Raw genomic sequence first — 14,584 nt, 5'->3', positions numbered from 1 at the left:
AAAAAAAAAAAAAAAGATAAGAAAGTGTAGTGTGGAAAGTACGTAAGCCAGGAACATAATCCGGTGTTATCATCAGGTGTTCCGCACTGTACGTAATTACATGCGCTGTGCCTTTTATACAGTCGACATCAGAGTAGGCTTGTTCGCAACAGCAGCATCACAGACATGCAGGTACTGCAATGCCCTGTGCTGCAATAATATAATGTAATGTAACGGACGTAGTGTCGCTCGGGGCCGCAGCTTTCAGCTTTGTTTCAGCTCTGTTAGTGACTGCAATGTCGCTATGGGCACACAGCTGCAGCTCACCCCCTTTACAAAACGCATGTGGATCCCACTTGCCTTCTGGATGAGGCTAAAGCGTCTTAGCCCACTAGCAAGCCCTTCCCAAAGGCCCCTGGGTTTCCACCTTCACCTCTCTCTGCACTGCCCCTTGGCTTCCGTGCTGTGCTGCAGTGGCGCGTACTTCTCTCTGCTGCGTCTTGCTACTCCACTCGGTTGCCATTCGCCTGGCTGACTTCGCTTCACCGTCCTGCAGCAGCTTAGGTAGGACTTCCTCTGGAAGGATTTCTCCAAACCTTCAGCAGATTCCATCGCCTGCTGTGGGCTCTGCTAACCTGCTGGGGCCTCTGTCATGGTGCGTGCCGGCTGTATCTGTCTTCTTTGCGAGGTTGCCAGCTCAGCAAGGGTTGGAACTGTTTCCGGTGGGCTCTAAACAAATATCTGTCCTGTGAGGCAGGAACGGGCCCTTGTACACATGTAACATGCTGGGCTCTGGGAGATTTACACCATGGGTATGGGGATTGTGCCCGGTGCGCTGGACAGATTATTTTTGTAGTGTTTCTGGGGATACCACTTGTGTTAGTTACTTTTCTCTCATTGCTGAGACAAAATACCTGGCAGAAAAGTTAGAGGGGAAGGGGCTTATTTGGTTTACAGTTCATGCAGGTTTCAGTCCATAACTGGCTGGCTTCAAGACAGGGATGGCAACAGGCATCACAGAGGAGAGACAGCATGATGTAAATAAGGTAGCAAAGGCAACAAGAGAGACCTTCGCTCGGTCTTTCTGCTCTTTTATCCCATCCAGACTACCGGGATCAGGGTGGTGTTAAACCACTCTCTTACATGTAGTGCTTTAATAATCACACGCCCTGAACCCCAGCATTGCACATTCCAGGTTCAGCTGCTTCTGACTGCGTGAGGCTTTGGGGGGACATCCAGACCCAAACCACAACAGTACTCTTCCTCCACACTGTGTGACCCTGCACAAAGGAGACCCAAGTCTCTGGTAACCTTCTCCCTGTGTTCCATCTTTCCTTAGCCTGAGAACTCTAAAATGAGTCTGTGTCTCCTTTGAAGCCTTCTGGGGCATTCTCTTTCTTGCGTCTCCCCATTTTCCCGCTATGGAATGTTCCTGCCTATTTCTGGTAGATGTTACTACTCTCTGTGTTTACACTTGGGGCTCAGGAGAGAGTATCTCATAGCCTGACCAGGGGAGATCCCAGGGACCTATTTAGGCCCTTCATCCCAAGTATCATAGTCTGATGACTAGGATGCTGTATTTGTCATATTAACATTATGTGTGTGTGTGCATATTTATACACACATATATGTATAATTGCTGGGCTTAGAAATCAAATTTTAAGAAAAAAATGTTGTGCCCCAGCTTCATAACACAAACATGTGTATTCTCTTGGCATACTTATTGTGAAATCAGGAATAAGTACTAACAGGATGGGCTTCTTAATCAGCACAAAAAATAGTTTCAGAGAGCTCTGAGCTTTACCAGAAGGTCAAAACATGATTCCTGTTATACTTTGTGCTTGCTCTTTAATCCTTTATAAATCAGCACCTTTTGAGGGCTAGGGCTATAACTCAGTGGTAAAATACTTGCCTAGAGTTGTGAGGCCCTTGCTTCAATGCCCAGCAGTACAAAAAAGAAGAAAAAAAAAGAATAAAAAGAAATCAACATCTGTCGAATTAGTACTGTTTCTAAGGATTTTCCAATCCTTTTGGAGAAAGAAGGTAGGTTATTTTATTAAGGATTAGTTCTGCTAATTAATTAAAGTATTATTTCCTCTGTCATGTGAGTACAGGGTATGATCTTCAGGACGCCCCCAAGGAAACTGTAAGATGTTAGGCCAGTCACCCAGTACGTGACGACTGAGGGCCTACTGAGTGCCATGCTAGGCTTTGCAGTTTGATCTCCTTAAACAAGAGTATACTGTGCCTTCATTCTTATCTGTCAGTTACATTATCCTGACACTTTTTTCAGATCAGAGGAATGAAGAGCTGCCTACCTTGTTGCATTTTGCTGCGAAGTATGGGCTGAAGAACCTTACTGCTTTGCTGCTCACCTGCCCAGGGGCCCTCCAGGCATACAGTGTGGCCAACAAGCATGGCCACTATCCCAACACCATTGCCGAGAAACATGGCTTCAGGGATCTGCGGCAGTTCATCGACGAGTATGTGGTAAGGTCAAGGCGAGAGACTCCGTGACCGGAAATGTACTATGTGGTTGTAGGGCTGTCTTTTCACCAGAGATATGCTAGACTTCATCTCTGGCATGACCTCGTGTCTCTCTTCTGGCAGTGGGCAGAGCGTGTGGGCTTAAGAGGTGAACTTAAGTTGTATGGACTGGGGTCCAAATTCTTCAACACCATGTGACTGCAGGCAAGTCCAGTATTCTATCTCAGTTTCTTAAGATGCAGGAGGAAGACCATAATAGTTCTGTTCATAGAATTGTTTTCAGGATAAAGGGAAATAATGTGTGCAAAGCACTAGGATCCACCCTAAAAGAATTGCCAGAGCTGGGCATGGGGGCGTACACGTGTAATCCCAGCACTCGGGAGGCTGAGGCAGGAGGATCACTGGGAGTTTGAGACCAGCCTGGCTACACAGTGAGTTCTGGGGCAGTCTGAACTAGATAGTGAGACCCTGTCTTAAAAAAAAAATTGCAAGAAATATTTATAAAGTGAATCTGCTGAAGATTGATGTTGATCTCTCTTCTTTCCTCACCTCCCACCCATCTTTGGTTTAGCCACCTTGCCCACCTTTGGGCCCAGGTGAATGGTGTCAGGACTGGCTCTTTCTTTATCAGGTCTTCAGTAGGTTCCTTTACCCAAGAAGGCATCAGACAGGCCAACCATGGGAATTCAACTCCTAGTAATAGCTTCTTTCTTACCTTCTGCCTGGGTACAAATTTAAGATAGGTAGATACACGCAGATAGTATGCTCTTCTGGTTTTTGGGTCATACCTCTTCATTGATCATTGTCTTCTGGGTCTTTCTCTGAGTCTGATGTCAAGCCATGACTACCTTTTGTGCATGTGTGTGCATGTGTGTGTGTGCGCGTGTGCACGTGTGTGTGCACTTATGAGCTGGAGACTGAATCCAGGGCCTTGCACATGCTAACATTCTACCACTGAGCTATATCCCCAGCTGCTTTTGAGACACAGTCTCACTAAATTTCCCAAAGTGCCTTCAGACTTGCAATCCTCTGGTCTCAGCCTCCCAAGTAGCTGGGATCACAGGTAGGCACCACCAAGCCTGGAAATGCCCACATTTTATTTCATTGCTTCCTTTGGAGGCAGCTGCTCTTCCTGACTCCAGTCCTTTATCATTTTCTTTCTTCTTCTTCTTCACAGACTCACAGAGAGCATGTGAGAATAGCTTAGCCTGGTATGTGGAGCTGTGACCCCTAAAGGAACAGGTGGACATCATCCAGTCTGACTGTTTACCTCCCGACAGAAATAAGCCTGACACCTCCCCAGAAATTTAACTCTTTACTCTGTAATTGGAAAATCTGTAAAGCAGTGACTCAGCAAGGCTTATACAGGGGGTTTCTCAATGTTTGGGGGTATATAAATATTTCAGACGAATAGAATAGTGGAAATCCTTCTTTTGGGCCTTATTGACATAAATGGTTCTAAAAAGTGCTCACAGTCTGGGAGTATTGAATTGATATAACTTTGAAATCACAAATGTATGCACGATGTGACATTTCATTTTCATGTCAGTGGTTTTTATTGCGGACATAGTTGTGTATGCTATAACTAATATGTATTTAATTTATTGGCCCGGCAAATGCATTATCTCATTTAATCCTTACCATGATCTTGACAGTATTTTGGTCCCCATTTTGTAAATGAGGAAAAGGACTTAGAAAGGCCGGATGATCATGCCTAGATCTAGTACTAGTAAAGGTGGAGACTTGAACCTACTTCAGTGCTAACGCAGGGGCCTGTTACCCTGCTGTGTATAACAGGGGAGCTTACAGATGCACTTTTGGTGTGCACTGAAGCTAATCTTGTTCATGTTTCTCGTATGATATTTAGCTCTAACTATAGTCACCTTCCACCGATACATCTTGAGCCTTCCTACTGAAAAGTTGCCCCTGGGTGTTACTTACAGCCTCCTATTTTCTTATCTATGACATTGAAACCACGTGGCAGAGCTGGAACCTGTAGCACACCTCATAGCTGTCACCAGTCCCCTTGGTCCTCACCAGGAAACCGACACAGAGTATCAGTCAAAGATCAGCTCTCTTGGGTAGTGATTATGAAAATGATGATTTTCGTGGGTTGAAGTTGAAATAAGGATTGTGACATATCAGAGTTTCTTGCCAGGATTTGGAGAAGTCAGCTCTCTAGCTTCACAACCATTGGAGGCAGAATGACAGCAGGGCAGCCATTATGATGCCAGTGCCCTTCATCTAAGACCAGCTCTCTTCTTGAGCATCTGGAGCATGAAATTAGGGAGGAAACCTTGGGAACTGTCAGCACTTTGGAGAAGCTTCCAGAAGGGATGGGGACTCTGTGCATGTGCAGGAACACCTTGGTGGCAGCCCTGTTGAGTCCACTTGCATTTCTGTGTGGCTATTCAGCAAAGGCCACATCCTCTTTTGTCATTTATTTCCTTTTGAGGAGCTACTAGGATGTAGTAGAAAGGTCAAATCTGGGATTGCAAGCCTGACAGTAAAGAAGTAGTTTTTTGAGCTTTGTTTTTCTCATTTGTGAACTAGGAAATGGTAGTTCCTCAAGCAGAGTGGAAAGGATAATATGAGACACTGTGCAGTCATATACATAGCACTGGAACTGGCCCATAGTATGTGTTTAAGAGAAAGTAGCTTTTAATTTGTATCCTCTGGTCATTCAACGTTTAACCAGATCTCTTAAGTGCGTACATAACCCTGTGATTAGCACAGAGGGAAAATGCAAAGATTAAAACAGAAAACGTAAACCAAGGAAAGAAAAGAAGGCATGAATCTGGCTCTGAGGAGCCTGCAGCCAGGCAGGGACTATAGATACACCAAGCACCGACAGACCTAACTGGCGTGAGTGCTTGCTGTACTGGCTGTGAGTCCAGTCCGGCAGGACCCTGCCCAGACCGTCAGGTGTCTCGACATGCGCACGGGTCCCATCTTCTCTTGCAGGAGACTGTGGACATGTTGAAGAGCCACATTAAGGAGGAGCTGATGCACGGAGAGGAGGCTGATGCTGTGTACGAGTCCATGGCCCACCTGTCCACAGACCTGCTCATGAAATGCTCCCTCAATCCCGGCTGTGACGAGGAGCTCTACGAGTCCATGGCGGCCCTTGCCCCAGCGGCCACTGAGGACCTCTGTAAGTAGCCTGGAGTTCTGCTTCCACGTCTCTGCCGAGAAGTGGCTGTCTTCATTCTGGTCTGTGGGGGGAGTCCCTGTTTACCCCACCCCACCCCAGAGAGAAGATCCTGTGTTACGTGGCGTTAGGTCTGCAGTCATGTGCTGTCTGTGGCGAGCAGATCTCTTCCAGACTTCCGATGCTGTGACTGCTGTGAAGAATTCATCATTCATGAAGGCATTGCCTTGTGATCTGAGAAGCTCACTCAGCAGCTCTCAGCCCTGCCAGTACCAATGGGTCCATCCCTTGCTCCCTCCCTCCCTTCCCTCCTTGCTTCCTTCCTTCCTCCTTTCCTCCTTTCCCCCTCCTCCTGTGGTGCTAAGGCTTAAGCCCAGGAACACTGAGCTGTATTCTCAGCCATTTTTTAATGTTAGTTTTTTAAATTTTGAGACAGTGCCTTGCTGAGTTGCTAGGCTAGCCTTGAACTTGAGATCCTCCTGCCTCAGCCTCCTGAGTATGTGGTATTATAGATGTGCTTAGCTTCTCAGACCCTTTTATAACAAATATTTAAAATCCTATTTAATGCCTTGATATGAGGTTCATATATAATACAACCTACATCCTAGAAATCAGATATACCACCCTAATTGGAATATAAAAGAGAAATGAAAGAAGCTATATGACACAGTCCCAAGAAGACACTTACACTCAGAATCACTGTCGATGTCACGTCCTCAGGTGTTGGACGACACATGTCAATTGTCTTGACTTAAATGCTGTGAGCAGTGCTGGTATCAGTGCCTGGATTTTCCTAAATGGTAGATAACATTTCACAATCTCATAGTAATTGAATTCCTGGAAAATACTGTGTATGCAAAAACAGAATATTTTTATATGTGAAACAGTTTAGGTTTCAAGATCACATAATTATAAGCAGTTACTTTGTGGGAGGGAATAACCCGATTTTATTTGCATTAATGTATAGTAAACTTTTTAAAATAAAATATCATGCTCCAAGATATGATTTTTCCTTTAAATTGCTTAACAAATGTTGCTGTTTTGGTTATCTTGTTTTTTCCAATTTCAAAATTATACATTTTATAAAAACTTGAAGTAAAATAAGAATATAGAACTGCATTGATAAAGTCTGTGTGACAACCAATGTAAAATTAGCAGTAGTTTAGTAGGTATGTTTATCGGCTTTTTCCTTATCTCTGCCTGCATTAAATAACACACACACAAATGTACATATATGTCCTACTACACGTATGTGTGTAAATATGCATCAGAGCAGTTCTTCTCGCCTGTGTGTATCTAGTGGGATACTGAAAGTCCCTTCCTCGCCTAGGGCTGTCCCGCACATCACAGTGTCTCTGCGTCACCCTCGTGGATCTTCACAATACCCCACTTAACTTTGGATTTCACTGTGTGTGCTGATGGAGAAGCAGGAGATTCCCACAGCACACCCTCCCCATCACTCGTTAATGTGTTAGTGCTGTTTGCTCTCAGGTGCTGAGTACTCTGAGACACTGCCCTCCGTCCTTCCAGATCGAATGAGTAGAATCAAGAAACCAGTGTGCTAGCTTCATGCTGGAGGGCTGTCGGGAGGGGCTAGACTGAGTATTGCCACCTTTTCAGGGCCTGAGGGAAGAGATCTAACTTTCATGAACTCATAGAAAAGTGGGCGTCACGGGGCTGCCTTGGAGCAGGAGGCACAGACCGGTGGGGGGCCAGAAGTGGTCCCTGACACCAACAAGCCCTTTGACACACCAACTCTAGCACCTGCAAGGGTATGGGGGGGCAGTGTCTGTGAGGCATTTGTCAGTCAGATGGGCTTCTCCTCTGAGATGAAAGGTGGCCCTTTCTGAGATGACCAGAAGCACTGGTTAAACTTCCCCGAATGAGCTGTGGCCTGGCAGGGATGTAAGGTGGGACGGCATCATCCGTACCAGCCACACCTTTTCTCACTGAATTCTTCAAACAGCCCTGCAAGGATGCTTATATAACCTGCACTTTACAAATGGGAAACCAAGGCACCGAGAGACTAAACAACTTTCCCAAATGTCACAGCCAGGAAATCTGATAAAGTCCAGATTTGGATGAAGGTCTGTCCCTAGGACCATATTTTTTTTTTAATCCCAGGTCAGAAATTTTCATCAAACCCCAAATTTTAGTTCTGCTTTCCTATAGAAAACCCCTCAGGCTCTGTAGTCATGCTTCCCCTTTGTGCAGCTCCAGTTTCCAGAGAACAAAACAACCTCTGGCATCCCCTGCACTTGGGCAGCTATCACCTGCCCTCGCAGCTGACAAGTGTTTCAGGAGCATCTACTGTGTTCCGGGTACTTGCTTGTCCTGGGTGCTAGAGATGCAAGGGGGGAACCAAAGCCAGTCTTTCCCACTGTGAAACAAAAGCATACTTGGAGAGCAACCAAGAGGCCCACTTGGAGACCCACTGGAGAACCCAGAGACTGTACGTCATTTCTGCCTTGTCTCCTAGTTATGCCGCTGTGGAGCAATGAAGGGATTCTCTATTTGTTTTCTCACCTAAATGCTCTAGTACACAAAATTGCTCCACCACAATACTGAATCCCACAGGGAATGCTGAAGGCATCTGTCCTTGTTTTCTGCGTTCTTCACAGAGAAACAGTGAAGCCTACCAGCGTTTCCCAAGGCAGTAAGTAGTGTGCCGTGGGGCTAGGTTGGCAGCCTCTAAAATCCCTAAGGACCAGGGGTTTCTGGTGGTCTTGGAGCTAGGAGAGTATCAAGAGAGAAGCAAGTTTGTAGAATTTGAGGTCAGCAACATATTTCATTCACCAGATGCTGTCATCTCTGGATTTACTTCAGACATGGATTGGTTTGTTTCTGTGTCTGTTACTGTTTGGTTTAGCCTTGAGAATGATCATCTCCCTGATGGCTCAAAGGTGCAGCTTCTCGCACCTGGTGAAGAGCTTAGTTCACAGAGAAATAGGGTAGAGACCAAACTCCTACATCTGAGATGCTTATTTCAGCACTGCCCAGCATAACTCAAACATTTGGCAGCTCCTTGAAGTTGACCGACTCCTTCTTTGTTTTGTCTTGTCTGACCACCCTCGGGCGTATTGAACAGGGTTATCTTCATTTTACAGGGGAGAAAAGAAGGCTCCAAGACTCAGTTGACATTTTTAAATCCCACCTGGGGAGGACCGTATCAGGAATCGAGTTTTCCAGTTCCAGGACAGGCCTACGTCCCCTCGGACTGAGGTTGAGGGCCCCCCTGTTTGGGGTTGGAATGATAGACCTGGCATAGGCACTTTATAGAACCTCTTTCTAAATGTCTAATTAGCCAGGTTTATCAGTGCCCTACCCTTGCTGCCGTTCATCATGGTAACTCCTAGACACTGAAAATAAACCAGTAGGGAAATTAGGCTTGCTTATTACTCATTCGCTTGCTTGCAAGACTTAACATTATAGAGTGCAAGCCTTTAGGCCAGTTCACAACGCAGTACTTGGAAGATCCCTTAACTGGTATTGGAACAAATCTGTCTCTTTCTGACTGGAGTTTAGGGAAGGGATGTAATGAAGTCCTTACTGTAGAGCAGACTCTTGTTGAATAAAGGGGAGCTTTGAGGCAGTGGTGAGGTCTGACCTTGAGATTTTATGATTCTGCTCGAATCTGTTTCCCTTCATCTTGCAGAAGCATGTGAATGCATGCACACAGACACACACACACACACACGCACACGCACACACAACGCACACATACCTACCTCACGCGTATCTTCTCACACTCAGCCTTTAGTATAGATATGCTGCCCCCAGGTGGCAACTGTGTGGTGTTGTCAGACCTTCAACCTTGCTCCCAATTCTCTTGAGAAATTTTTTTTTTTTAAATCAAGATCCCACAGATTTAAGCCACCAGCTTGCACACTTTACTGTGTAAGAAATAAATATCAGCTGCGTATAGTGGTGCACCCCTGTAATCCCAGAATTCTGGCTGTCTGAGGCAGGAGGATCACAACTGCAGCCAAGCCTGTGGACAGTGTAGCAATTTAGCTGTTTCAAATTTTTTTTTCAAGGGCTGGAGATTTAGCTCAGTGGTGCTGCTGGCTGCCTCAAAATTTTTTTCAAAATGTTTTTTAAAGATCTGGGGATAGAACCTGGGATTTAGCTCAGTGGTTCCGCCACCTGCCTCACAAGCACAAAGATCTGGGGATACAGTTCAGTTTGAAGGTTCTGGATTCAATCTCCAGTACTGCAGTCAGTCAATCAATGTCCTTATTAAAGGGCAATCTTAAGCAAACATTGAATCAAGGCAAACTTCTCTTTGGATGCTCTCTCCTGTCTTCTCCTTACTTGGTTCTTTTGTCCTCCTTCTTGCCTTCAGAGGTTAATGTGGTTGTCTTGGTGGTCTTTTGACTTATGTCATTCATTTCACTTTGAAAGCTTTGCCCACTGACTACCCTGACCAGTCACTTCGCTGAGACTCTGGACATGAAGGCCATGGGAGTTAGTGGTGGGAGGCCCCTGTGCAGTCTGTTCCCAAGGGAATCCACTGGCAGGTTGTAGCTTTGCTTGCATATCTCGGAGGCTTGTCTCTCTTCCGTAAGAGAAAAGAATCAAGGGAGAAAGATGCAGTATATTGCTACTAGAAATGGCAGACTCACAGCGTTTCTAGTTAGTTCCAGAGAGCTGTTTTGCCTGTCATCCTCACATGGAGCTTCCTTCACAATTCTGGGACGGCTCAAGCTTGTACCTGGTGCAGAGTTCCCGTGGCCCTCACTAACTTGCTGGCTTTCTTCAGTAATTACCTTGGTAACCGCATCTCCCTGACAGGTCATCTCCAGCAGTTTGTGTTTTCTTCACCTGTGCTCTCTGAGTACAAGGCTGACTCCTACTGTTGGTGGGTTCCCTTTGAGCTAGGGGTGCAGTTGGGCACTGTAAAGGACCTTGCAACATAGCCCCAAGATTTGAGTTGAGCACAAAGATGATTTCTAAGCAGAATCACTAAGTTGATTCTGGAATGTACTGCCTGCCCTGGAGCCTAAACCCATTCCCTTCAGAAGCCTCCTTTCCTGTGGCTGCAGAGGCTCTGTCGTCTTCTGCTGTCCCCTTTGGAAGATGCTGGAGAGGAGAGCCAAGAGTTGCTTGAGGGGTAAGGCCTGAGGTGTTACCAGCTGGGACAGGCAGGATAAGTTACTTTTCTCATTGCTGAGTCCAAATATCTGACACTCAAAGTTAAGGGATGAGAAGTTTATTTAGCTCATAGTTTGTAGAGGTTTCAGCCCATAATCAGCTGGCTCTAAGGCAGGGTGGCATGCAGAGGAGAGGCAGTTCATGGTGAGCAGAAGGTAGCAAAGCAACAAGGGACCTTAACAGTGTCTCCCTGCTCCTTTTATCTTATTCAGACCACTTAGGGTGGGCAGCACTCACACCCTTAATCCTAGTGCCCTTGAGCCTAGCACTGCACCATGAATCTATTCCAGTCACACACTGTAGATCCAGCCACCTCTGAAAAAGCCCCGCCTACGACTGCATGAGGCTTTGGAGAGGACATCTAGACACAGCCGTAACACAAGGCCATGGCAGTGTGCTGCTTGACTCTTTTTTGCTTTTCACTCCTCCAGAACTTTAAGAGTTGTGTTGAGGACATAGGCACTTAACAAAGCACTGGATTGTGTGTGTAGGTAGAAGTATAAGGCATTGGAGAAGTAAAGCAGAGAAGAGTGCCAGAGAGGAAAAGGCAAAGGACCAGACATAGACCGCAAGGCTATGCCTCCGTGACCCAGCTGGACACTCAGAAGTGTGTGTGTCGCTGATTCTCTGGGAGGACCCCAAAGCCACCCTAACCACAACAGTAATGCCACCTTATGGCTGTGGGTCAAGCTCGTCTCAGGGCAATGCACACAGTTGGACATCAGTCACTTCCATGGTTCTTGGGCTTCATTACACTCATATTTTCGTTTTTCTCATGCTTTGTATCATCCTCATGGCCAGTGTGGTGCTACATACAACATATGTTCAACTGATTCTTAAATTTGAGGTAGTAGAAAATATCCTAGAGTTTTTGGAAGACTAAGTATAGAATAATTTTTCTACATTTCCTTGCAAAGCCTTGCTTTCTTGACAGATGGTATTGAGACACCTATTAGTTATCCCAAAGTGTAGGACATCTCAAGGAGGCAGTAACTCCTTTGGCTACTCTAGACTGCCTTTCTTTCAGCTCTTCATACATTTGCCTGCACTGGTCCTTCTGCCTAACTTGCCCTTCTCTTCTCTCTGCTTGAGCAATGCCCAGATTCCTTCACAAAGCCCAAATTGTACGCATGTTTGCAATTCATTGACCCTTCAGGAGTTTGTTCATTCACTCATTCATTTGTTCAACAATTGTGGGTAGAAGAACTGGGGATTGAACCCAGGACCTTTGCACTGAGCAACATCTCCAGCCCCCGCCTTTGAGGCAGGGTCTCACTAAGTCACTAAGTTCTGAGGCTGAGCTCAAACGTTATGATCCTCCTGCTTACGCCTCCTTGAGTCCTGGAATTACAGGCATGTGGCACCGTACCTGGCTTGTTCAACAGATATTTATAGAGACATTGTATGTTTAATTTATACAGTGGCAGGTTAGGGAACAAACGCATAATTTCTGCCTTCGAAAGCTTACATTTCAATGGGAGATCTGGAAACTAAACAAAAACACTGCATAACGAAATACGTAACCATAAACTAACAGTGCTGTGGAAGGAAAGGAATACTTGACTTTGAGAATTCAAGTGGTGCCATATGGCTGCGTAAGTCACTGTACCCGCTGAGCCCATCACAAACATATCCCGTGGACTGTTCTGCACAGCAGTCTTTGTGCCTGCCAAGTAAGAAAACCACAAGATGGACTTGTTGCTTCTTCAGTCTTTTCATTCTTAGCCTCTTTGTTTTCATTGCCAGTGCCAGCTGTCGCTTCTCAGGCCCTCTGATTTCAGACTGCCTTTCTCTCTCTCTCTCTCCTTCTCTCCCTTTCTCTCCCTCCCCCCTCACATTCTCCCTTTCTTTCTCTTTCTCTCTCCCTCCCTTCATCCTTTAGCTCCAATCCCTGCTCCATTGGGTATTGAAAAGTTAGGCTTTTGATATTTGGGTGCAAATGGTACAACCAGGTTTCTTCAGGTTATCTTCAGGAGTGTTACCATAGCTCCGTGCTCTGAGGCTTTGGGAGGGGCACAAAAGATAGTTACAGGGATGGGAGGAGTGTTTCTGACCTGCTTTCAGGACGGGGGAGCCTTTCTAGAGCAGTCTTTCTGTTTGTTTGTTTGTTTGTTTACTGGGGACTGAACTTGGGTCCTTGTGCTTGTGACGCAGGCGGCGGATAGAGTAGTCTTTCTGTAGCCGAAATTTGATCATATTATATTGTCAGACTTGGTTTTATATTGAAGTAACAACGTATCATCTAGATGGAGTGTCCACTGCAGCTCAGGGGTAGATTTATGTCCCAGAAGGAGTACCATGTGGGTGTCTTTAGGAATTCATTATTGTTCACGATTCATTCTTTAATTAAGTGCCTTCTGGGTTGGTCAAGCTTTTGTGTTCCAGGAATGGGTTATTGCTGAGTGACTTCTTAAGTAAAGTAGGTACTGTATAACTCTGTAGCTGGCTTTTCTAGGAGGGGACTGTGACCCAGAGTCTCCTTGTTGTGGTATTATTTTTATTTTTCTCCGCTGAAATGAAAGAACTTTGCACTTTCTTCTCATACCAGCAGATTTCGCACATTTCAGTTTATTTTTAACTGACAAATGGTGAAGGTTAAGTACTTAGAATCTGAAGTACAATGCCTGACCATCTAGGAATGCAGGGATTTCTTGTTCTGCTTTCCTTACGAAATGTCCCTTGGAGACAGCTTCCCTTTGCCTACAGCATTCTCTGTGTATTTCTTTGTATTTTGGTCATGCTTGTGCTATACATTGTATGCAGATTGTATATACAGAAAAGATTGTCAAATTTAGATCATGAGAGTTTTATCACTTATTAACTCCAAATAGCTGGGCACCTCTTCTTTATTTTATAAAAGTAGTATTTGTTACTTCCTTAGGCTTAATGTCTAATATACATATGGTAGTGTCCTTAAAATATTGTTAAATGAGATGTTATTGTATAAACTACCAGCATCTTATGTAACAGTGCTAGTTGGCCAGTACTGTGCCTGGGTGCCGAGCTGAGAAAGATGAGGAGGTTATAAAGAATGACATAATTAACTAATGATGTTTGCTGCGAATAGGAGCTAGGGCATGGAGGCTTGTGTGGGCATCTGCTGTTCATGGTCTAATGAAAAGATGTATATATTCAGCTATATAAAAGGAGAAAGATTTACACTGTAAAAGAACAGTTTTAGGTAACTTCGTTTAAGATGATGGGCACGTCCAGAGACTCAGACCAGTGTCTGAATTAGGACAGGCAGCCCAGTCTATGTGTGAACATGACGGACTTGCTTGACTGGACCCCAACCCCTTCTTCTGATCCCTTCATCAGCCATGCATGGGAAGAAATCATAGCAGGCTGACTGTGCCTGATATGGAGCTCCGTCTGTGGGATGCAGAATAATACCACAAATCTGTGAATATGCTAGTTATATAGGAAAGGGGAAGTAAGGTTGCAGCTTAATCACCTGACCTTAAAATACTTGGTATGTTGAAGAGATGTCTGCATTCCCATGGAATCAGATGAGGTGTCCATTGGCAGATGAATAAAGAAAACGTGGTGTGTGGTCACAATGGAGTACTATTCATCCATGAAAAAGAGTGACATCCTGGGATTTATAGCAACATGGATGGAACTGAAGGATAATATGCTAAGTGAAATGAGGCTGGTACAGAAAGATGAGTGATATAGTCACTCATATGTAGGTGCTATAAAAAGTCGATTTCTTGGGCCGGGGATTTAGCTCAGCGGTTTGGTGGCTTGCCTTGCAAGCACAAAGACCCAAGTTCAATCCCCAGTACCAAAAAAAAAAAAAAAAAAAAAAAC

At 45.2% G+C, this 14,584-nt stretch overlaps 1 protein-coding gene and 1 long non-coding RNA gene across 6 annotated transcripts in view; one reads left to right on the top strand and one right to left on the bottom strand.

Moving 5' to 3' along the window:
- Positions 1–14,584, top strand: part of Pik3ap1 (phosphoinositide-3-kinase adaptor protein 1) — a 119,269-nt gene that overhangs the window by 66,851 nt on the left and 37,834 nt on the right. For all 4 annotated transcript variants that reach the window (XM_010618119.2, XM_010618118.2, XM_010618121.2 and 1 more), the window contains 2 exons: positions 2,273–2,469; positions 5,431–5,620. In XM_010618119.2, the coding sequence (XP_010616421.1) occupies positions 2,273–2,469; positions 5,431–5,620 (387 nt within the window). The remainder of the gene's footprint in view (positions 1–2,272; positions 2,470–5,430; positions 5,621–14,584) is intronic.
- LOC104858033 overlaps positions 5,628–14,584 on the bottom strand; it is a 43,332-nt gene continuing 34,375 nt past the window's right edge. For both annotated transcript variants that reach the window (XR_002025156.2, XR_779027.3), the window contains 2 exons: positions 6,306–6,410; positions 5,628–5,810 (listed from right to left, as the gene is read on the bottom strand). This is a non-coding gene — a long non-coding RNA (uncharacterized LOC104858033). The remainder of the gene's footprint in view (positions 5,811–6,305; positions 6,411–14,584) is intronic.

The sequence above is a fragment of the Fukomys damarensis genome, unplaced genomic scaffold (genome assembly GCF_012274545.1).
Source record: "Fukomys damarensis isolate Sample0158 unplaced genomic scaffold, DMR_v1.0_HiC HiC_scaffold_8, whole genome shotgun sequence".
Classification (NCBI taxonomy): domain Eukaryota; kingdom Metazoa; phylum Chordata; class Mammalia; order Rodentia; family Bathyergidae; genus Fukomys; species Fukomys damarensis.
This window is presented reverse-complemented; position numbering and strand designations above follow the sequence as displayed.